We start from the raw sequence: 24,637 nt of genomic DNA, 5'->3' as shown, positions 1-24,637 counted from the left end.
AACAAAACAGAAACATGTCAAGATTATTAGTTTCTGTATCTAAATTTTCTTCCTTTTTAGAGAGCAAAGAAATAATTCTGATAGAACATGTCATATTCATATTGAAAGATCACTTACAAGGACATACCAAAATCCCTCAATTTACTGCAGAATAACTGTACTGCCTGAGGCTGGTATAAAGAACAGATTAGAATTTGGCTCTATAAATCATACCTTATACATACAAAACCTGCTATCATCAGTCAGTCTTTTCAGTAAACTAGTTAATGCTGAATATCTCTGCCCATTTACAACAGGGTAATAAATATGAAAAAAAAAAGAAATAAAGTGGTTATTTTGTATTCAAGATCCCATTTCTAATTAACTTATCAAGCCTATTATGCAGCCTCCTCAAGCAACAGTGGGGGAAAAAAAGAAAAAAAAAACAACCCAGCACATTAAAAATTCTAGTGGGCATGCAACTGCACCATGCTATGCCTGCAGCTCTGCTACTCCAAGATGTACTCTTGCCTGTTCTCAAATGCTAAGATTGAGCTTGGTGCTTATGTGAAAGATATAAAACCAGGGCAGAATGCTGCCAGAAATAATCTCTAGCAATTACTAGTAATTTAGTAAGTGATACAGATCATCCTTCACAACATTACTGAATAAATTCCCTAGAAAAGTAGATTGTCAAGGTGACACCAAAATGAAAGCTCAGTTCACTTACCAACTATTACAAGTCTCCTTGTGCTTTTTGCAAGATTGGGACTGTTGATCTGAGTTTTGGCTGAATTCCAGTTGGTTAATTAAATTCCACATACCTGCATCTCCTTTGCATCCCTTTGCCACTGCTAAATGCTATTAAGCAACCAACGTGTTACGTCGGTGTCCTCTGGGCCAAACATCAACATGGATCGAAATGTTTCCCCAGCGCAAAATCAGTGAAAAGCAGCTGCAATCCTTCAGAATAAAGTGCTGCTGTTGTCATAAATGAGTACTTACCACTCAAGCAATTTCAAGTTAAAGAACCATCAGATTGCTGTGCAAACAAGTTAATGCAATTTACATTGCAGCATTTTAAGGAAAGAAATATTTCTCATTAGTAATAACGTATGTGCTCAGTTGCAAATGTCCAACTATTATGCTTCCAGATGGAGAGGGACAAAGCGTTTATATTTGGTATGCATCTCCAACCTTTTCTGTACCAAATGTAGAGGAAGATGAGGTTTGTTCTGCTCATCAGTTTCTAACAATATAAGAATTTTCTTCTCTGAAAAAAGTTTCTCTTTAATTCTTTAATAAAGGTTCTACCTATAAATTGCCAGTAGCTCCTCTCCACATAACTCTCTTACTAACATTTTCCTGTAAATCAAGAAATCTACAACTTACCTGAACGGAAAGTTTTATCCTGTTGCAGTAGTATGTTCTTTACAATTTTGTGTAAGAGAACAGTGATTCTGTCTGGTAGAAAGTTGAGATACTAGGTTCTTTATCCCCATGGGTTTTTTAAACCATCATAGGCAAATAATAATGGAATAAAACCATTTTAAACTGAGCAATTTCTATTTGGGTAAATAAGGTTCAGATGTACTTAACCACTGAATTTTCAAGTCAAGTTTATTTGATGTCATATTTCAATAGTTTATATTTTTACTTCAACATTGAATAATAATAATATGATAATAGACACGTTATAAGAAGTAACCATGAAGAAATTTAGTGAATACTTTTAACCACATTGAATGCCACAGCATCAGTACATTTTCTTGAGTCATTTACTGTTTTATACAGACTGCATTAAAAATGAAAGATGTAATACACAAACCACCTGTAGGGTTCACTGTCAGCTTTGACGCTTTTCAACAGATTCTGCCTTGAAATGTCAAACTCTTCATTAGTAAGTAAGCAGAATGTATGAGTAAGAGGTAACCAGACCAAAAATCAACATGTCCACCCTTTGTGCAAGATAAATCTCTACGATACTCTCAGCACACTAAAGTTACCACCTGTACCATACCTCACACAAAGTACTTTGGAAAGACCATACTAAGTTCTTTTAATTGCCACATAAGGGCCATTTCTTCTCTTCTTGCAGATAATCCTTGGCTTTCAGCACAAAAGCCTGACCATGCCAACAGCTTCTTTATTTGCTGGGATGCTCAGGTGGAAGTTTAAGCATGAAGAGCCTAATGTTCCACAAGGAGTAATTTGAAGGTAAAGATGGGCTGGGAACTGGTTAATGAGGTTCCTGAACCCAGGTGATATTTCCTAATATGTTTTCAGAGAAGTTGTTTGCCAGGGAAAGAAGAGCAGCAAAAACCACAACCAAACACCTCACCAGTGTGAGGTCAGTGTATGTGAAGGTCCAAGCTCTTCTTCTGAATGCTGTAATGAAACAGAAATGTATCAGTCATTACTACCATCAGCAGCAGTGAATGAACACTGCACAAGCACAAGCAGTCAGTCTCTAGCTGTAGTGTTCACAAATCCAAAATAGTCAAACAGTAAGTCATCTTTCTCAAGATCTAATGGCCCTGTCCAGTAGCAGAGCTAGACCAGAATACAGCTCTCCTGTTTGATTTTGGTTATAGCTAGCTATATTCACAAGCAAGGGGTTCTAGACCTAAAATGCCTCTCCTTTTACACAAGCAAGGTGACGCCTTTCACCATTTTTCCCCACCACTGGAGTAAGTTAGTGGAGTTTGCACCACATTTTCAGCAGTATTTCTATTTCAGTTAGTTGTGCAGCTGTGGATATTCTTCTGGATATATCTATTCTTTGAAAATAAAACCTCTATAGAGGCAACAAAAGATCTAAACTCCTACAAAAAAAGTGTCCCAATTTACTTTTTAGTCTTAATAGGACTTATATGCACTTAGATCCTTTGAATACAATTGCACCAGCATGAAACCACATACACCAGCGATGCACATATTTGCATGGGCATATAATTCTAGCTCAACGTACTGAAAGCTGCGAACTGGTCAGAATATACTGAAAAGTTCTGAACTTGCATTTGTCATTTATTCTACCTATTCTGCACTATGACTGAGGGACATACCTCAAACTAAAGAACTTAACCATAACAAGTTAATTCTTGACAAATACTGTGCAGGATTCATTCTGTACTAAAATGTGAGGTCTGCCATATACTTACTATTGGTCAAAATCGTGCCCTGAGACAGTGGAATTATCATCTGATACTAATCAAAACCTCAGTTCTATCAGATGTAGGAAATATCAAATCTAAAATCTAAACCTTTGGGTTCTGACACTTCCCTCATGCAAGATCAACCAAGAATCCAGCTGTACACAGGCTACAAGAGAACCTAGACGCAGACTTTTGGGTTAATCTCAGCATTTATCTAACATCAAACAATGAGACTCCAAAACTTACCAATTTATGACATAAGCTTCTCTGAATTTTGGGTTTCCCTCAAACAAATATTGAGGATCTATTTATTTTGACAGCAACTATCTGCAGACCTATGAGGTAAGATATTAAAACAATCATCTACAGGAGGATTCAACCCACATAGTCAACAGATGTATTATCTTCTACATTTCCACTGTAAAGTTAACTGTAGGCAGGTAGTAAGAAATCCTAACAGGTGAATTAGCCCACACATTTAAATAATATCTCATATGAAATTAAGACATCTTGTAGGAATGCCCATCATTCTACATTGAATATAGAATAGAATCTACAGAGAGGTCAGATTAAACAATTAAGTTGGCTAAAACTAAATTTTAGACTTAGCAATGTATATACTATACCAGTTTAAAAACTTCATGGTCAGTGATGCCAATATTTATGGGTTTTCTGTATTTGGGGTAGTAGTGTTTGGTGATGGTGTTATTACAGGAATGCACCAAGCAAAAGACCTGAGGCATCCTGAAGTATGCTTAACTTAATAGAGAAGCATACCTTAACACTCCTTTTCCCTCACACCTAACAAGAAATTTAACTGATTGACCTAGCACAGAAAAACATGCATTTTCAAGCTAAGATTTACACAAAGGATGAAACATTTTCCCATAAATTATTCTTAAAGCAGCACAGAACCCTCCTTATCTCTACTATCATCAGAATTCCACAATTTCCATGAAATCTTCTTGCAGTCTTTGACAGCAAGACTACAAAAAATGTGAACCCGTCAGATTCTGTGCCATCAGAAGCAGTCACCTGCCTCTTCCAAGTCACTAAGCAAGGCAGATATCTCAAGCAAATATACATCTCCTCTTCTACATAGCTCTAACCTCTTGATAAGCATTAAAGACTAACTGTTGTGAACAGCCCAGTTGCAAACATGTACATATATATACACACGTGTCAATACACGTAGAGATACATTATTTTGTAAATGAGTATCAGTAAGTAATTTATATTTATTCATGAACTATATCAAAATACAGTAAAGATTTAGAGATCACACTTCTCTGTATATTTCACCACTGCAGGTACGCCATCCTTAGTCTTGCTTACATTCAGATCTGCATGTGATTTCTACCCTTTATACCTTGCTGTTGAATACAGCACACTGAATCAGCCAATGGGTTCTGTGTTGGTGTAAAGAATATGCTTGGGGGCTAGGTTGGGTTTGTTTAGGTTTTTTTTTCTTTATTTTTTCTTTAGTATTCCTACACTTCATTGTATTTTTGATACAACTTCTGAAATAGAGTGTGCTACATTCTATTGTGCTTAAAATTCTTAGGACTATTACAGACCCAAAATAAATTACTTAAGAAAAAACAAAACCAAAACAACCCTAACTGTATTTACCCAATTCAGGCAAATTGTTTCACAAGTGGCAATTTCAAACATCCAAACTATTTAGGTCTGGAACACTATGCAGAAATGAACTAAATATTTTTTAAGTATAGATTTCACATACAATGAAAAGGTACTTTCAGATGGTGTTAGCATTTACTCTTACAGACACTGGTTAAAACATTCACTTCCTGATCCCATAGACTCTCATTATATAATGTTTTAAATTTATATAATGTTTTAAATTTATTAAAGAACAATTCTATTAATTTCAAATGGACCCAGTTTTACAGCAAAAGTTAAGCATGCAAATGTTTATAATATGATGGCTAACATGCATCTAACAGGGCAAAGTAGGCTGGTGGAAGGAGGCATATTGACAATTTGAAAGAAACAAAATAATTGGTTCCTGTAAGTGAGGCTTATTACAAGTAAATGAAAAAGTATATGCTTCTAAAGTAACACTGCAAAAAGAGATGAAATATCATGGCAGGTATTACAAAATGATTTGTCTCAAAAAAGGATACTCAGTAGTACAGGACTCAATGACAGCTCCCTGCCATGCTTAGTTGTATCCAACAACTAAACAAATCATTGCAACAAGGCCAGTAAGTGATCATTTCATTATAGGAATTTCCTTCATTTTTTGTTACAACATTTGGATAATATTTACAATTCTGCATTTTTACACAGCTGCCACAAAAACTAGGAAAAAGCCTTTTTTTCCTGTTATTCCATTACCAGATACTGAACACCTCTTGGTGAAGAGGGAACTTACTTTAAGCTCAAGGTATTTTATCACTTTTGCTGGTTGCATTTCCAGTTTTTAATTCTGGCATCAAAAGGCTCTCCAAAAGGAGCACTGGTTTTGTAATCAGAATTACCTTTATTATAAGAGCTAAAGAACCAGAGTAAACTAATCTTTTTATTTTTTTTTTGTTACACAAGTAACAAACCAAAACTAATCAAGCTGTCTTTCCACCAACCACTGCACACCTCAAGAAGTGACTCGTGGACATTAGCTTACCTTCGTTTAAACCTTTTAGCTTTAAAACAAAAAAAAATAAACAAAGCAAACAGTACATTATTTAGTGTAAAGAGTTTAGACACACACAAATTTAACATTTAAAGCCTGCTAAGTACATACTTTCAACATGTACTTTGGTTTTACTAAGACCAGCTCATGCTCCCACTTATCACATGATGCACTCTGCTACCACTGCAAAATGAGATGTGTTAGCACTATCAAAAATGTGATCATTTCCTCAATCTGTGGGAGGGTGGAATCAAAACACTACAAACAAAGCTGCAGACAAAATCAGAGTGAAAAAGCAACGTGGTGCACCTAAACCACCAAATAGGACATATAGTTAGTGAATGAACACATTTTTGTTTTTTTTACATAAGTCCTACCACTTGTCTGAGTACCCTTTCACACACATGCACAGGTACTGTCACCTTCTACTGGATATTTTTGTATTTATCCTGTTAGTGTTCCATACATCTTGCAGCACAGTCTATGTGGTAGTTAAATACAGAAAGAGCTGTAAATAGGGGACAGAAAGCAATTCCCTTAAACAAAAAAGCCTTCATAGAGTAAAGGTCCCAACACGAATATATGTAGTGATGGGAGTAAGGAGTGCCTACCTTAAGGTGTGGGGATTTGTTGTTGTTTTTTCAAAGCCAACAGATGTACAGAATTTGTCTGACAGAGGGATTGTTTACAGTTACCAACTATATGAACAAAGGCAACATTCACATGGTGTCTCACTAGCATGTGTTTGCAAGTGCCACTATAGAGGCATAAGAGCAGATTTCACATTTGAAAGGCTTCTCGCCTACCAGGGAATGGAAAGCAAATATGAAGGATGCCATATCTTCCAGGGGAACACAAAGTGTGTGTGGGAAATTCAGAAAAGTATCACCAGATTAGCATTTATAGCACATCCTCCAAGCCACAGCTCATCTTTCATATGATCCTGTTGCTAATGAAGCATGATCTTAGATAATGGTCTGGGCAGTAAAAGGTTGTAGTCTGTTTTACCAGTAGCAGACCTACCTCATCTAAATTTGGCTTCAACCATAAGTCTGGTCAAGAAAGACTGGCAGAACTATTTCCAAATTTAGTTTTGATCTTTTTTTCTGAATTAAAGTTCAGAGGGACAACTTTCGGTGTACTCTATGTCACCAACTGAAAACAAGCAAATCCCCCACAAAGGGGAAATGTAGCAGAACAGGAAATTTTCAAGAAGCGATAGGAAATTACATTAAGGTAAAGGCATTTTAACTTAATGAAGAAAACATGAAGAATTTTCTCTAACGACAGCAAGGACAATATTTAGGTCACAATGAAAAAGGAAAACAATGACTTTCAATAATAAAAACATTAAGAGGTATATTCTCAAAGAACTAGCTTCCCCTTTCATTTACATTCTCACTGACAAATTCTAATTTACAATATTTAACTTCATATTTGTATGAAAATTCTGAAAAATTAGTCTTACAGTGGAAAACCTGAAATGAACCTAACCACAGATTAAAAAAATTAAACGGAATCACAGAAAAGTAAGGGTTGAATGGAGGTCATTCAGTCCAACCCCCAAATAGGTAAACTTATTTTCATTTTTATAGCCAAAAATAAAATAAATACCGATGAAAACATTTGAGTAAAAAAAAAATAGTGAGAAATGAACAAATTTTAAGAATCCTTGGTGTTAAGTCCTAACTCCAACCCTGGTATAGTAACAATTCTCCTCAAGACACTTCACACCAACATTATTACAAGTAAGTCTACTGTGCCAGTTTTATTACTGTTATCTTTCAAGAATTACTGCAGGGGATATCACATTGCAAGACTACTGCATAGCCAGCATTCTTTATGCTTACCCCCAGTTGTCAACGGGGAAGTAAACAGGAAAAGGCTGATGACATTTTCAGGAGCAATTGTCAATGGCTTGGTTATCTAGACAATAAATTATATTTTCATAGCTAATAAGCAGCTTCCTAAAACTAATTACATGTGTTTGCTGTGGGTCACATAGGTGGTAATCAGCATAACAAGGAATAGGAGACAGTTCTAGATTTGCAAATGTTCTTCTAGTCAGTGACTTAGTGTCTTTATTTTTTGCATAAGTTTAATTTATTTTGTGTGGGTTTGGTCACTTGTCTACTTATGCACCTAAACACCATTAACAGTGCCTAGCCACACTGCCTAGCCAGGCTCCCAGTAGAAGTCAGTTAGCGCTTTTTTGTCCATCACTCTCCTTCTTCTGTACCTTTAGAAGCCCTGTCAGTTGCCTTCTACATAAGCTAAGAATATTTAATAGAACAAATGTCTGTCTTTGAAGACACAGCACACTTGCCACCACAGAGATTGAGAGCCATCTGTCCCAGTAGCATGAGACGTCTATCAGCCCCCTTCACACCTATGTTTCCTGCCAGACATCTGCCTACTCTCCTCTGTCACCATGTGTGATGTCGTGTCTCCAACGCTATAGGATGCAGCACCACCCACAATGCTCAAGTGTTGGGAGCGCAGCACTCCTGCCAAACGACTGCAAGAGTATTCCATTTCTTCAACTTGACAGGAAGTTAATTCTGCCAATGTGGACAAAGGTGGATATTCCCTAGTCACTATGCTGCCAGGTCCTATAGGACAAGTTCTCCACAAGCTATTTTATTTAAATATTACCACAAGCATCGAATTGGCCCCACTGTCCTGTCCACCCACCCACTGCACATAACAAGTAGCAGTTTTCAAGACACCATTAACACAACATAGCACGTTTCCATCCTATTCATTCAGCTAAACTTATTTTCTAATCCTATGAAATGCTCAGTTCAGAAGAAAGGAGGAAAGCTTTACTTTTTAAATAACAACAAGATGGAGTAGATCCAACAGTTCCAAGCAGACAGTGCTACAAAGTACTTTCTTCAGTGTAATTCGGAATTTCTAATGCAAGTGCCTTTTCTGGCAGAACGGTAGACTTAATATAACCATGGCAATACAAAGTCTATGTAAACAAATCACTTGACTGAGGCAGAAAGAACCCCAGAGCATAAGACACAGAGAGGCTGGGCCTTTGATAGAGATTCAACATTAAATTTCAAAACAAAAAAACTGAAGCAGGAAGCTTTCCAGAAAATGAAAGGGAATGTACTCAAGGTGGAAAAACAAATCTGTTATACTGAAAATCTTGAAATATGCCAGTACGTGCAAGCTGATTTTAAAAGTTTTGAGAAGACATTCCTATTTCTTCCCTAGCTATGGAGTACCAGAACAGAAAAAGACTTACGAACCGGTTAAAGCCCACATCCCTCTGAACTAGCAGAGACATCCTTTTCAGTTAACAAGCCAGCAACATAAGCTATCCTTGTCTTTGCAGTATCTGTATCTTTAGGTAGGTGTCTTCTGAACACAAATTCTAAAACAGGATCAAATATATCCTTAAAGATCAATATGCCTAACTGCCATTAAAAAAACCCAAAAAACATTTCTGTTAAAAATTTGCCTATTTTGTTAAATCAGGATCACAGTGTTTGGTTTCTGCATATTCAACATAAGAGGGAAAATTATCAGTAGGGGAAAAATACCCCTTTTCTCTATAAATTTTTTTCATGTCACAAAAGAATCACTCCTACACAGCATTCAATATTCAACTGTACAGTACTTTTTTTATCTCCCTAAGCAGTTTACTTAAGTGGTAACATAGAGAAGACATATATGTAATCCACCTGTATGCATTTGCATCTGCTGTATCAGAGAGACCTTGTTTCCTAGTCACAGTGCTGGCAATGAAAGGCTTTGATGCCAGCATGCATTCCCATGTGTTTCTGCAGAGCTAACTGTAAGAATGCTTCCTGTCAAAAAGGAAATGAACCTTGTCACAGCTGGAAAATCATCATCTATTCTCCCTGTATAAGTGGTCTGGAGGGATTACATTTCTCAGTTACTGTGTTAATTTAGGCTTTTAATGCCTTTTATTATGAGTATTTAAGGCTATTAGTTAGGAAAGATTGATATCACTATGGAGAAGAGCACAAAGATTCCTATCAAACCTATATACAATGAAATACTTCAGTCACTAGTTTATTATTTTTCAGTTATTTACTTATATTCCCAAAATGACAGTTTGCTGTGTCAAATTAATTTACTAGCAGCCAATACTGCATAACGCAACATGATCATATCAGATTGTGGTATTTTTATGTTTGAATGGTCCACCTAAGTCTTCTAGAAATTATTTGTCTCTGCTGTGTAACCTGCTACTCTTTCAGGCCTGCAAGTGGAATTTATTTAAAAGGGGGGGGAAGCATATGAAAATTATGTATGTGCTTATACACCAAGAGGATTCCGAGGAATCAAAATTTTAAAACATTTGAAAAGACCGATGCAGATCACAGATGTGGTGTTCCAAATTCCTTGATTTTCCAGATTCTTCCCCATACCATGCTTAGAATAGCTCAAAACCATACAGCTCTAACTTAAGAGTTCCTCAAATTTCAGCAACAGAGGAAGCACTGGCTATTGACAAATTCAAACACAAGTCTTTAATGCTGTAAAGTCACATCTTTAACACACAATAATTTCAAAGGGAGAAAGACGAGCATAGAAATTTTAAATTTTTGCCTTGTGGAAGTCAATTATAGCAGGTTTAAAAAGGTGCACCTCTATCCAGATTATTGACAAGCACTCAGCAAAAGGACACATACCTGTAAATAATTAATTACTGAGTAAATACTATTTCCAAATACATGCATTACATTCACATGTTGGATGTAATAAACAGGATTACTCATCTTTAAACACTTTATAATGAAAACGCAGCTATTTTCACAACAGATTTATGAAGGCAATTAAAGTCTAGCTATTTTGAAAACAAAGTATTTTAAAAAACAATGAAATTAGTTTATATTATATTCAAGAATTCTACTGGTAAAAGTATTTCTGCTAATTCTAAAGTAAGAGTGAACCATACAGTTGATATTTTATGCAACAGTATTCAAACAAGAAAGATGCAAGAGGGGATTTAATCCTCAGTTGTTTGTGTGGATTAACACTTTCTTCCACCACAAAAATGAAGCTTACATTGCTAAAAGAATAAAAGCCCTTAACTTGCATGAGAGAATTTAATTACTCAGGGGAGCTGTTGAAGTGTTTGATGAAGAGAAGGTGCTAAAACAGTGACCTCAGTAGAACCAAGGGCCAATATGGAAAAATCTGGGACTTAAACAGCAGGCTTCAAGATGAAAGCCAACTCTGAAAGTCAAGCTGTGCCATTCTGTGTAACTATTTGTAATAATTTCCCCCGCTTCTCTGAACATTGTCATCTTTAAAGTGGAAAAACCATCACAAAAAAAACCCCAGAAGTCAAAGATCTAGAGTTTTAACTCCTACAGGATAGGCAGAACCTTTTTAGAGCTATGAAGCAGAGACCAAAAATGCAGAGGCTATTTTCTGTAATAATCTTGTGAATCCAAGTGTAGTTCAAAGGTGTAACATACCAATTCATGGACTTGGAAAATATTTTTTGTTTTCATTTCTACTCATTTAAATGAGAATTATAACTGTATATTCAATGCATTTAAAGTCATTTCATAATGACTTCATAGAACAACCTTTCTGAAATGCTTTGTAGAAAAGTAATGCTTTTTGGACTTTCTAGCTATTTCAATTACTCTTTAAAAAGACAGTGTAAGCATAATTGCCCATTTCCAGCCCATTTAATAGCTTTAAATGAAAATTTCAGAATTCTGATGAAGTTGCCATCGTAGGCAGCACTTGCAGTGCAAAATCCCCAGAAATACTGACATGTTCTCTTTTTTTGAAGGAGAAAAGGAGGGTTGGTTAAGTCTTCTAAAGTTAAGGGACAAAAGTCCAAAGGAACCCGGAATATGGATGATTCAGCCTGTCATTCCTGATATATAGATAAGGTGTATCTATACAGTGGGACATTCTGACCCATTTAGACCAAAGGGTCTTGAATTCTCTTGATCAAGTTTTAAACTCCTTAAAGGTCCCACAACATTATAACACTTAGGATTTTAATGAAAACCATTAAGGCAAGACCATCAACAAATCAGTCCTGTTAGGAATCAGCTTCATTCTTCCCAGTTAGCTTTTGAACACCGATTATAGGAGCTAACACTCATAGATGCCACTATGATCTGCCCTTCTTTTATAGGCACTATTGGATAAAACTCAGCAACTGAAAAGAATAGACTGCCCTCTCTCTGTGGCTTCTTGCTAACTACTTGATCTCTAACTTTAACAGAACCATAGCCACACATTTTCAAGAAATTCACAGTGATAGGTAATAGTCAGCATTTTCCCATACAGTCACAAAAAACCCCACTATACTCCCAATCAGTAATATGGTATGCCTCCATAAAGTTTTAGATGACAAAACTGTACTTTGTGGCTGAAATAAGGCAATAAAATTTGGTTATATTGTTTAGCATCACTAGAATTTCCTGTGAATTCAGACCTTTAACTCCCATGCTCTGTCAGCAGTACACACAAGCCACCCTTGTACATGAATGCATTAATTATACACAAATTAAAAGCATCACTAGATTTAGTGTATCCTCAGATTTATTTTCTGATGGGAGAAAAACGTCTGTGAGAACATTATTTTGAATTGTAATATTACATTAACTTGCAACATAGAAAATAAATATTTGAAACATATTAAGTAAGACTCAGGTGACATTAATTAATATTGTCATGGGGTTTGGTTTTTTGGTTATTTTATCCTTTAAAATATACCCAGACCTAATTGCCACAGTCATAAAAATCTTAAACCTTCATACAGAACTGCGCTTTTTATAACCTTGACATAGATTTTACTAAATAAATTTTACTGCTTAATACCAAAAAGCATGAAGATTTCCAATTCATACATTCCAGCTATCCTTGTAGCAAAATAGGTAGAAATCATCATTTTAAACTCTCACATCGGTATGCAGCTCACACTGAGGATCTCAGGCAAAAAAGAACACTAGAAAAGCGTTTGAAAAGTAAAAATTCCCCTCTGACGTTGTTCATTTGCTGCCCCCTCCTGGTGAAAAACAAACAAAGCGCCACAAGACAGCAAGGAAAAACAGCTGGTTTTCCAAGTCCCGTTACGAACACTTCACTGGTAACCTTGTGACGGCAGACCTTTTTCAGTTTAAAAGAATTTCTTAAAGTTTTACAGCATCAATAGACTCTCAAATATGCTTCCCAAGTGACTGTGTTAGGCATAACGAGAGACAATACTGGGACAAAGAGAAAACGAGGCTACTTACTTTGGCATACTGGAGCTCTGCGTGGTGGCACAGCCCGCGTGCTTGGAGTTGCAGTCAGCATGGCAGTGTTGTCTCGAGGCCATTCTGCCATCAGCTGTTCATCCTATGCTGCAGGACACACAGCTGGCTGGAGCTGTGTGCAATTGAGCTCGCTGCAACTGGAGACAGATCCTGTTCTGCCACGGGGTCAGGGCCTTCAGCAGAAAGAATTAAGAGACAGCCACAGGCAGGCACTACGGCTAATTGCTGGTTTCAGGAGTTAGCACTTCAGGGGGGCTGTAAGAAAAAAACAGTGCTGACACGAAGTTTGTTTTGCTGTACAAAACTAAGTCAAGCAAAGCTCAAGTCAGGACTAGGTATGAAAAGTTCAAGTTCTTAACCTTTGACGTAATTACAAGCAGCATTGCAGGGAGAGCTCCAGAGACCCAGTCCATAAATGTGCCCTTTGCTTTCGAAACAGGAAGGAAGTGCGTTCATCAGATGACATGTTTAACATGTAACCTCAGAAAAAATTTGTATTGTCATACTCCACTGGTTCAAAAATAACTGTGGCAATGATACAATAATGTAATGTGCTTAACCTTATACTTCTCCAACTTAAAACAGAGGCAAGTTTTGTTAACTGACTGCTTCATTTAAAAAAACAAAAAAACCCAAACAAAAGACAGATGCCTAAGTGAAAGGTACATAGTAACACTCTGGTCTACTCACTACCTACTAACAAAGCTGCTAGCTTACTTCAAGCAATTAGGCCTTCAACTAACCAAATCCAAATTCCACTTTTGCCTCTTTTTTTATTGTACCAATTTCAGCAAGCTCCTAAAACATGTGTTTATTTCTTTCCACGCAAGCAATATCAACATCAAATCGGGAAATCCAGATTCAGTATAGATAAATACTTCAGCCCTAGAAAACAGTGGGATAAAGAAGCTATTTGGGGAAAAAAGCTTGACAATTTGAATTAATTTATAATACACAACTGTAGAAGTGACTTCTCTAGTTAAACTATTGTGAAAACGTTTTCTAATAATGTATGGCCATTAACAACAACAAAAAAAAGAACACGCCCCAAACCAAATTCACATACTTAGAAGAAACCTAGAGAAACAGATGTACACAAACTTCTCTATCTAAAGATTAGGAAAGTTATCAGAATATTTTGTAATGTCAACTCATGGACAGGTGGCTACCAGAGATTACTATTTCTTCATCAAAAAGAGAGACCTTTTCGGAATAATAGGAAAGCATCAAATGCCTTCTCAACTTCTCCTTGGAAGAAAGGATGCACTTGAGGTCAGGTAAAGTGTTGGTGTTAAGTCTTAAAATTGCAGATAAGTAGAATTTTACACTAACTGATAAAATTGGTGTTCAATAAATATGCCTCTTAAAAATGCAGCCTTGACTACAAAGGAAGCTGTTTTTTTCACCTAGTTAACTTGTAGAATTCCAAGAAGTCTCACAGCACCTCTCTTGGCTCTTCCAAGAGCTTATCTCAGTGACTCCACTTTGTTGTTTCTTGTAACAAAACGCAACAAAAACCTTTAGCAGCACCTTTTGATCAGCACCTGGTTAATTTTTTCAAAAGCCTGGTACTATATCATAAACCAAGTAGAAGGCAGCTATTTGAACAGGGTACCTTATTTTTGTTCAGGCTATCCAGGGGCAACTTTCTTATAAAAATAAGTAAGTAAATAAGCAAACAAATAAATGTGCCAGACTATCAAAAGTTCTGCAATGAAGGAACAAAATAGCAAGTTTTGCTGTAATAGAGGTGGTACCTATTGTAGGTATTGCATTTAAATTGACTTGAATCCTTCTTTCTAGTTGCTTTTGTGTTGGAGCACACAGGATTATCTTCAGGCTTCTGTCTTCTGTCCCTCTCTTTCATTTGTGGGTTTGGTTTTTCATGATGGATTTGTTTGTGATGTCCACTCATTTGATGTCTGGTTTTGAATACTTGGTCCCAAAACGAAGACAAAACTGATGTAGAAGTTGTGTGATTTTCCATACGCTCCTTCAACGGTTCTCTGGATTGCCAATTAACAAACAAATTACGTAAACTCATTTAAAAAGAAACACAAAATACACTATCAACCAATATTTTATAATACCATCAGTGATGGAAAGACTTAAAAATCTCAGATATTATACTTTCAGGTGAAAGACAAAGTTGTAGAGAAAATAAACCTTGCTCCTCATTTTGTATTATGTTTGTGAAACACACATAAAATAGAGCTTCTCAAAAAAAGCCATTTTTTGGGGTTGTCTTTTGTTCATTTTCTTGTGTTGTTTGTCTGTTTTTTACCCTTTAGGACAAAGTTAGATCCAAGTTAAATATAAGTGATTTTGAGGAAAGCACTGCTCTATTTTACTTTTGCATATATTGCAAATACAATGAATAGGCAAGTGACTCAGAGAAATGTTTAACTGCCATTCACACACACCCAGGAAGTACAGATTGTCATTACTAGATGTACAATTGCATTATAAAATTGCTAAAGTTCTGCTTGGCTCATCAAAAGATAAAACCAAAATTAGGTAAACACAAATTATAATCATAAAAATGACAGCATTTGGAAAGTCACTACTGTGTTTACACACTTGCCACAACAATAAATATCCCTTTCCTTTTAAAAGTGACAATGCAAGAAGGAGAATCGTGATTTTCAAGTATCTCATTTGACCTGTAGATAAAGAACAAACAACTGTTTTACATAATACAGCTACTATATTGCAAGGAATTGACTTACATCATGAATATCCAAATATTGTTAAAACAGCATATAATTCTAATTACACTGTTAAGACCAATACAAACATCAATGAAATGTCAGCCACTTCCAATCTAAAATATAAGCTTAAGAAACACAGTGCTGCATATATATTTTATAAAACTAGGGAAAAAAAAATCTATTACATGATTGAGAAGATAGTCAGTGTTTGCTTCAGAGTAAGTGAAATACTTTAATCCACAGCATTATTTGGCACAGAATCACTTAATTTGACATAGTTTGTATATTATTGCTTTTGTATTAGCAACAAAGTAGCAAAGTACCCAAAATTCTCTTTTCCCTCCTCCCTAGTTTATAAACAAGATATAAAACCTAATGTTAATTGCTATAAAAATAAATCAATCTCAGAACAGTTGTATCAACTCTGAAGATGATTTGTAAAAACTGGAACTTGGTAATGTGAGACATTTCAGCACACTGCTATTTACAGAAAGAAAAAAATAAAGACTTTTTTTCCTCACCCAGTTTCATCAAGCCTTATGTATTAAATTGCCAATTCTTTTTAATGTGATGACACGGCAAGCATCAGATTACAAGAACTGCTGGATTATGGAGTCTCTAGTGACTGAGAGAAAAGGAAGGATAAATTGCCAATTTTGTGACCGTTTACAGATTAAAAAATTATTCAAAATCTTATGGGTTCTTTTCATATGCTGTATACAAGACAGCATTATGAATAAACAAACACTTACCTGACCCTCCAATTCAGTGTACACCAGTTTCTCCAGTGTGGTTCAGTGGTCAAGGCACCACCAACACATGTAAGGATATTGTGATGGAGCTGAAGCAAGTGACCCTAAAAGGGTCTACATTTAACAGGACCTAAGGAAGAAATATGTGAACTTTTATATAGCCATGTTCTGTATGGTTCATACATGGTGTATAGCAATGTACAGCCTAGTAACTCAGAACACACAGCAGCTGCTAAAGAAGATGCCATTTTTCGTAATTTATTTTAGTATGTTAAGATAGACTTACAACATATCTCCCACAACACAAAATACAACCTATATTAAAAAAACTCACATAAAATTTAAATCCACTGAGATTGTAAACCAAGAAATAAAAATTAGGAATTGCCAAAATTAAAGTTGCCTTGGTAACCTTAATTTCATTGTTTTTGTGTATCTTCTCTGTTCTCTAGAGAATAGAAATGAAGCAGTACCCATTCTACACAATGAATTTCAAAAGGATCACTGGAGGCAGAAATTTATATACAGTCAAGTCAGGCAATTGAAGATTTTTCAAGTGTACCCACCCACACAGATGAGTACTTGGCTTTTTAACCTGTGTCAAGAGTTTTCTTAACTTTTTTTTGTGGTTTTGTTTTCTTTTTAATGTTTAACAGGTTTTAGGCTCTATTTTTTAAACCAAAATACCTAAGAAGTTAAAACATAAATTCCAGATTTCACAAAAGGAAGTCATATGTATATGCCAGAAACCTCTGATGCTTGAACTGATTGTCATTTGAATAATGGCAGCAATAGTACACAGAAGTGATTGTGTAGCCTCTTATTTTAGTGCTGGTTCACATGTCTGAGACTAAATCCTTTCTGTCCACTTCAGACCAAACTGCTGCCCAAGTTATTCTCATTTTCTGAGACTTCCCATTATTTTACTCTTTGCCCACTTTGCCCTGTCCCAGTAGCAGTTTTCCTAACATGCCAAATTCTGCTTAAGTTCATCTCCTCATTTCAATATTTTCCTCTAGCAACTTCTAACAGGTTTTCCAGCTCCACCAGTCTTCAGTATTCAATTTTTTTTATATGCTGTCTACAAAAGAATTAAAAATCTTTGCAAGCCAGGTATCAAAGAAAACTGGCAAGTTTTCTCAGATCCTGTCCCCGCCTCCCTAAAACAGTCTGTCACACCTAGCTTCCTGCAGCAAAGTATCATCTTTGTTCGCTGCATTTTTCAGAGACTGTGAAGACGCCAAATCTCAACAGATTTTTGCATCAGGAATGTGGCCTTTTGTCTATTCTAATAGACGACACCATCTGAAAAATGCTTATATATTCCCTGCAAGCCATGGACTATTAGGGCTTTTTAAATAAAAGGTACCCACAATCCTATGGTTTCCACTTGAAAACATTATGAACAGAAGGTTTTCTCCATATGTATTCTAGAAAATTGGCTGAAACATTTTGGTTGATTTGTTCTTAAAGGAAAAGTTTTAGTTGTAGGCAAAGAACATGGTGAGAAATTTCAGTCAAAACAGTTTAAACAAACAAACAAAAAAGCAAGACAGAAGAACCAGTGAAAACAGTATCTTTTAAATAAATAACAACACTGGTAACACAGCAGATCATCTAGAGTTAAAAAAAAAATGCAGTGTGGTTTCATAATTCTAAATACAAAGTGTGCAGTTAAAATATAGAAGTGAGAGATGTAGGTACATCATAAATTCATTACTGATTTCAGTGAAAGGGGCCACCTTTAACATAATATTGGGGAGGATATGTATATATCAGCATGAAGAACTGCTGCTAGAGACGTACAGCCTTTACCACTATTAAAGATAACTTAGAAAATCAAACACTGATGGTGTAAGAATGCACAGTTCCCCCCCGCTCCATTTTTGTTCACCCTCCAAGAGACAAAGCTAGATAGAGTTCTTTGAAAGTTGCTTTAGGACTTAAGAAGTATTGAAGCTAGCCATAAGAATTGTTCATTTGATGAAGCTGAAGTTAATATATTGATTGACAGGCTGCTATACATTTCCCAATAAGATTCACTTTGCTTCACTTAATAAGATTAACCGAAGACAGCAGTCCGAAATCAGAGACATGGGGACAAGTCTCTTCACATAGCTCTGTTCTACCACAGGTCTAGGTCTTTCTTTGCAGGTCGAGATCTGAGGAATTGAAACTGATAACAGCATGAACTGCAGCATGCACTTTTGACATTGTTAAACGTCCAAAAAGGAATCAGAAAGAGACTAAACTTTTGGGTCAAAACAGATCTAAATTGAATATTGAACCTGGTCATCATTAAGAGTATTACAATTCTGGTGTTATTCCAGTTACATTGACACAAAGCGAAATCCAGAAAAGCTTCAGACACGAAGCATTCTTCAGCTTCGACATGCTAAGCAGTACAGTATCCCCACCCCAAGTTTGAAAACACAACAAACAATAAAAATGTGATGTAATACAGTCTTCCTTGTATGAAGAAAGGATACCTTCCTCTTGCAGATGGAAATAAAGCTGTCACTGAGCAAGATGAAGCAAGACTGGTAAGGAAGATAAACTTATCGCTACTAACTTAACAAGAAAGAATTTCCTTTTAAACTAACAGACAACTAGCCATGCAACCAAGCAATTATCAATTGCCAAAATAAGCCCATCAGGAACTCAAATCAACATAAAAACTATCAAAAATCCAAGCATCTCATCATGTCCTGCATCCAGATTCCCTGCATTGAGTGTTGTTGCCTTCTTTTTTCCTCTAACTACTTAGCTGCTCAGTTGCTAGCTCAGTGCAGCTGCCACATCCCACCACCACTGACTGCTTTGTTTAGTGCCTTCAAGCAAACTGTAAGAAGTTCCTAGTCCTTCCCCCTGCCATTCAAAACAGTTCTAATCTACCTTAATGAGTTTTAAAGCCTTCTTCCACCAATTAAAACAAATTTACTTGCATTAAGTAAATATTTAGCACTGGGGGAAAAGGGAAAAAACTGGAAAAATCATCTCTCACATCTTGTATTCACTACATCGATACAGTTTGAAAATGTAACTGTGGTTCCACAGATGTTTGCAGACCTTAACCCATTCCTTGGCTGTATTAAAGGCCACAGTTTGTTACAATAGGATAAAATCAGAGTAAATACAGTAACTTAAAGCAGAAGAGAAACATTTATCCATGTTAAACAATCATTAACATAAATATTCAAACTTAACTCCTATGTAGTTTAAAAGTATTTCGTGCTTATTAAGTAACATGACACCAACTTTGGCTGAGATTTCAGAATAAAGAGCAATTATTGATTATGAAGACATAATTTGACCATGGGGCCTTTGGCAGCAAATCCAAGGTTAGCTCAGCTCTACAAATGCTTAATGCACTCCCAATGTCAAAACAGAACAAAAAACCAAACCAAAACACAATAACAAGGAGCTCTCAAAGAGTTCAAACCACAATTTAAAATGAGTTAGCAAAATACATCCTTACAGTGGAGCTATTTTGATGTGAAATATAAAGCATATGAAAAATATTGAAGGAACAGATACTTAGGAAACATCAAAATACCCAAGCTTCAAAGGATTACTTTTAGTGGCATACACAATGTACTTTACATGTCCATTTTCTTCTAAGTACATTTGCTAACAGCCTAAATTTGGTCTGGAGAAACTACTGGTTGGAGGTTGCCGGTTTTGCAGAAAGGATTTCAGTTTAATGGGAAATGGAAACGAGATCACTAATTGTTTCCTGTAAAGGTTTTAATATAAAAATCACTCAACTTTTGTAGCAACTTCTGAACTCTTTTTTAAGATTTGAGATTCAAAGACCCAAAGTTATGACAGGCAGCATGAATAATCTTTCCGGTCTTTTGCCTCTATCCCTGATGCAGATAGAAGACTGTCACCATACAGCCTACACAACTATCAACAACTGTTTTATTTTAGAAAAGTGAAAAACAAATAACATCACATAATCTCATACAAGAATCTCCCAGAATGACAAATTGATAATTTTGTCCCAAGTAAGAAATTAGGAAGAAACTTCAGTATTTTAGCAATTTGTACATTTTTTTCCCAGTAACCACTTAGGCTTTCGCATAGGTCAAAAGCTACAACAAGTATATTGTACCAAATAACTTCAGCAATTACAGCTGAAATGTGACACTAAGTTAAACACAAGCTTACGCAAGTGCGAAGCTACATTTAAAACTTGTTTCAAAAATCATCCCCATAGCAAGCAGGAAGGCTCTTATACCCATTGTATTAGCTCTGCAAGCACAACAAATCAGCAAAGGACAGTTCCTTTTCATGTTACACATTCTTCCTTTAGTGGAAGCTTCCTTTAATGGAATGAAACACCTGAAAAAAGTTTGAAAGTTTCTTAGTTCCTTTAATGTTTCTTCTCCACTTCAAAAATTTAGCATGCATTAAAGGAATATTTAGAAAGGCTTCCTTTGCTCACATTTATCATAAAAATGTAAACAATAATCAGAACAAATATAAAACACGTACAATTCTATACTACTACCAAGTATTTAAAAATTATTATTTAACATATTAAATTTTTCACCAGGAAGCTAAAATTAAGTAAACTTTCTGCATGTTAACATAACAGTGAATGGTAAGTTATAATTTTCAAAATTCATTGCCCCCAGACATACTGGAAATTGCCAAAATAGTATCTCGAAAAATCTAGTCCCGGGTTTTCTCACTTCAGTTGTAAGGGAGACGGATTTTTGATCCCCACGTCTCCCACCGAAAAGGAATGAAATTATTCATTCAAGAGGCAATTCATAATTCGTTAATAAAAACCAGATATCCTTTCACTTACAAAAACATCGTTTGTATAAACACTCATGAATCTTTTTGCTGTTGTAGTCATCTTTATTTTGAAATACTGTGAATTGCAGCTGTCTTTCCATGCGGTTTTCTTCCCAATCCCTTAGAGAATAAGTTATACTGGCCTGCAGCCTTATTGTTGGCTTGCAGTCACACACAGTTAAGTGGAGATGCTCTAAGTCCTTGTGAAGCAAATAAAATACTTGTTTTGCTTTTAGTTCTAAAAATTACTGTTTTTTCAATCAATTTTTCACCAGAAAGTCTGCTATAACCTTCTATAAAAATTCTATCTCTGGCCCTTTCAAACAGTAAAAAGCCTCATAACAACCCAATGTATGCCAAAGACAATGAAGACATCAAAATTAGACTGCGTAACATATAACCAATCTAAACCCTTCAAAACCTTTACTGTGACACAGATGCAATGCTTGCCCTGGCTACAATTACTGGAAGCCCTGTCATTGCACATTCCCCAATGTTCCTAACATTGGCAGTTTTCTTACCTGACCACTGCCACAAACTCCAGAGCACACCCATGAGCCATCACCTTATTTCACAATTCCCTGTTTTTTCACTAGGCCCTATTGAGCAATCAGAACCAAATCAGTAGTTCAAAGCATAAAGCAGGAATTTTGTTCATATTAACAGAAGCGGGCATGGAAACCTTGCTAAAATCACCTACAACACTGAAAGGTTAACCGGAACATTGCCCCGACTACCTTTGTACACAATCTTTCAAGATTTTACCTACTGACTAAATGCATAGCTTTATTGAGGGCAAAACACTTGCAATTAGTAGCAGAAACATTATTTAATCAATAAGAGAAAAAATATAAAAAAGTAAATAAGCAACATCAGTAGTTAATGCAAAGGTGAACAGCACGAAAATACTGGAATAATGTCCTTTTGTGATTTAGGAGACACAGATTATGTTACTCAGTCAAGGTCTTCCATTTATAAATGGAGACAATATTTAGCTATTAGCAGTGTCACAAAACTTGAAAAAGCTAAAAAAAGCATTAACCTTGATAGAAGTACCTTTACAGTAATATTAGAGCCATTAAGAAGCTAATAATATTGAAATAATTGGAATATGATGGTCAACTACTCCTAGAAACATTCAGAATCCAAAGTAAAATGAGACAGGATTTTTCAGAATGAAGGAATATCATCTAAATGTGAACATTTACAACGCATTTTTAGAATTTTTGCAATTCTTACATTTTCTTTGCTTAAACTAGCATGAAGATGTTTTACAGTAGCTTCTTACGGTAACATTTACAGCTCACATTGAAACTCTGTAATAAATTTTGTATTGACCAAATAAAGTTATTTGCACAGATAAGTTTATAGTTGAGGAGGCAACTGTATGAGAATGAAAAACAAAATTTGACTTACTGGTAAAATCACTGTGTGGACATCTAACCATATCCTGATAATGGTAAGCAAGCTACATGAAGATTTCTTATCTGCTCAGTTTCAGAAGAGGACAGATATACCATGCACTGGGACGAGGTTGCCTCTAATGGTTGTTTTTATTCACTCTCCAGGCATCTTGTGACATCACTTGCACAGATGAGGCACTGGTAGGTTTCTTTTATCTGCTTGTGTGATTTTTCAGCGATTTTCTATTAAGATCCACTTGGTCATGGGACAATAAACACATTTAAAACCACGATCCACATCATGACCCTTTCAATGGATTTGCTCAGCATCTTTTGGCTCTAGTGCTCTATTGCACATGTTGCAAAAGTGCTGCCTTCTCTCAGAACCCAGCTTTAAGGTACAAGCATCTTCCACAGAACGAGCTGACCCTTCACATCAAGTTTGCAGCTATTTTTGTTGTAATGTTTACACCTCGATTCAGCTTTAGCAGTTTTTATCTCCCCAGCAAAGGTCTGAGTTCTAACACTGTAAAATGATAGAGACGCTAAGACTCACAGACTGGGCTTCTCCATCCTTTCTCTTGGAATATAGAAGAGAAGTCAGCACTGCAGGGTTCCTCAAGCTGCAAATGAGCTGCTGCTTCTCCAAACAAGGTGTTCACTTCACAGGAGTGAGAGGCATGAGGATTATGCTCAGGCTCATGTCACAATAGTGAGGACTCATATTTTGAGGCATCTGATACACAGGCAACAGGACAGTTATTTTTTGCAAGAGTTTATTTGCTTTCATTATTTTCATCTCCCATGCTATATGACTCATCTTCACTTTTGTCCATTTTAGGATACCCTGAAATTTGACCTGCCATATCTGTCTCACACATTTGAGCCAGGTGCATCCTGATCTTACTTTTGATCCTCCTTATTAAATGGCAGAGCTTGCACCTGTATATCTCCACCTGAAATATTTCCACCAGACCAGGCAATCTGGACTTCAAAAAAGCACAGCGGCATGTTGTGATGTCCTTGAGGTGATGTGCAGGTGCATTGACAGAAATCACTGGTATTTGTAGTTAAATTCATTAATTTTCTGCAGTTGCTAGTAGACAAATCTACAAAAGACAATAAGAAAAAGAGTTAAAATTCACTTATCCAAACTCTAAGAAGTCTCTAAGGCACTTTAACTGTCCTACCGAAACTCTAACGTGCAGTGAAATCCAAATTCAGATTCCAGTCCTCGGGATGTCCACAGATTTTAAGACTATCTGAAAGAAGTGAGAGTTCTTCATGAGAACAATGATGCCATAAATGACTACTCAAGTCACCTGTTGAAATTAAAAATTAACTACAGGTTAATAACGCTACAGAAATCGGCATTTCTGTGTAAAGTTTACAGCAGCTCCTGTTAAGAGACCACAGCAATAGTAATTTTAAATCTAATACTGATCTTAAAAGCCAAGCACGCTGGTGAGAAATCTGCACCCCTACAACCCAACAGCCATCATCACAAGCGCATCCCAAACATCCCGCCAAACATCCCGCTGCCAAAGCCCACCGGCCTTTCCCCAGCAGCCTGGAAAGGCAAATTAAGCGAACAACGCCTTACAACAAGACCATGAAATCACAGAATGGTTTGAGTTGGAGAGGACCTTGAAGATCAAGCAGTTCCAACCTCTGTGCCACGGGCAGGGACACTACAACAGGTTGCTCCAAGCTCCAGCCAAGCCAGACTTCAACACTCACGGGGATGGGGCATCCACAGCTTCTCTGAGCAATCTACTCCAGCACCCCCTCGTCCCCACCCCTCAATATCCCAGCCAACACCACTCACTCCCAGCCGGCTCCATTCCCGCCATCTCCCCCCTGACGCCCCTGGGGGAGGAGGCGGAGCCTCCGCCGCG

At 36.4% G+C, this 24,637-nt stretch overlaps 1 protein-coding gene across 1 annotated transcript; it reads right to left on the bottom strand.

Moving 5' to 3' along the window:
* Positions 1-1,714: 1,714 nt before the first annotated feature.
* On the bottom strand, positions 1,715-24,632 carry LOC113964281 (zinc finger protein 26-like). Its single transcript, XM_027676287.1, is given in 11 exon segments — positions 1,715-2,367; positions 6,486-6,548; positions 6,550-6,592; positions 9,489-9,521; positions 9,524-9,614; positions 13,847-13,949; positions 14,822-15,103; positions 16,528-16,657; positions 22,753-23,848; positions 23,930-24,061; positions 24,568-24,632. Coding segments are annotated over 7 exon segments (669 nt in total). The 5' UTR covers positions 15,052-15,103; positions 16,528-16,657; positions 22,753-23,848; positions 23,930-24,061; positions 24,568-24,632; the 3' UTR covers positions 1,715-2,261.
* Positions 24,633-24,637: the final 5 nt, after the last annotated feature.

This window comes from Neopelma chrysocephalum, unplaced genomic scaffold, assembly GCF_003984885.1.
Source record: "Neopelma chrysocephalum unplaced genomic scaffold, ASM398488v2 Primary Assembly neopelma1_26b, whole genome shotgun sequence".
In the NCBI taxonomy this organism is placed as follows: domain Eukaryota; kingdom Metazoa; phylum Chordata; class Aves; order Passeriformes; family Pipridae; genus Neopelma; species Neopelma chrysocephalum.
Note: the sequence above shows the minus strand (reverse complement) of the source record. Positions and strands in the feature narration are given on the sequence as shown.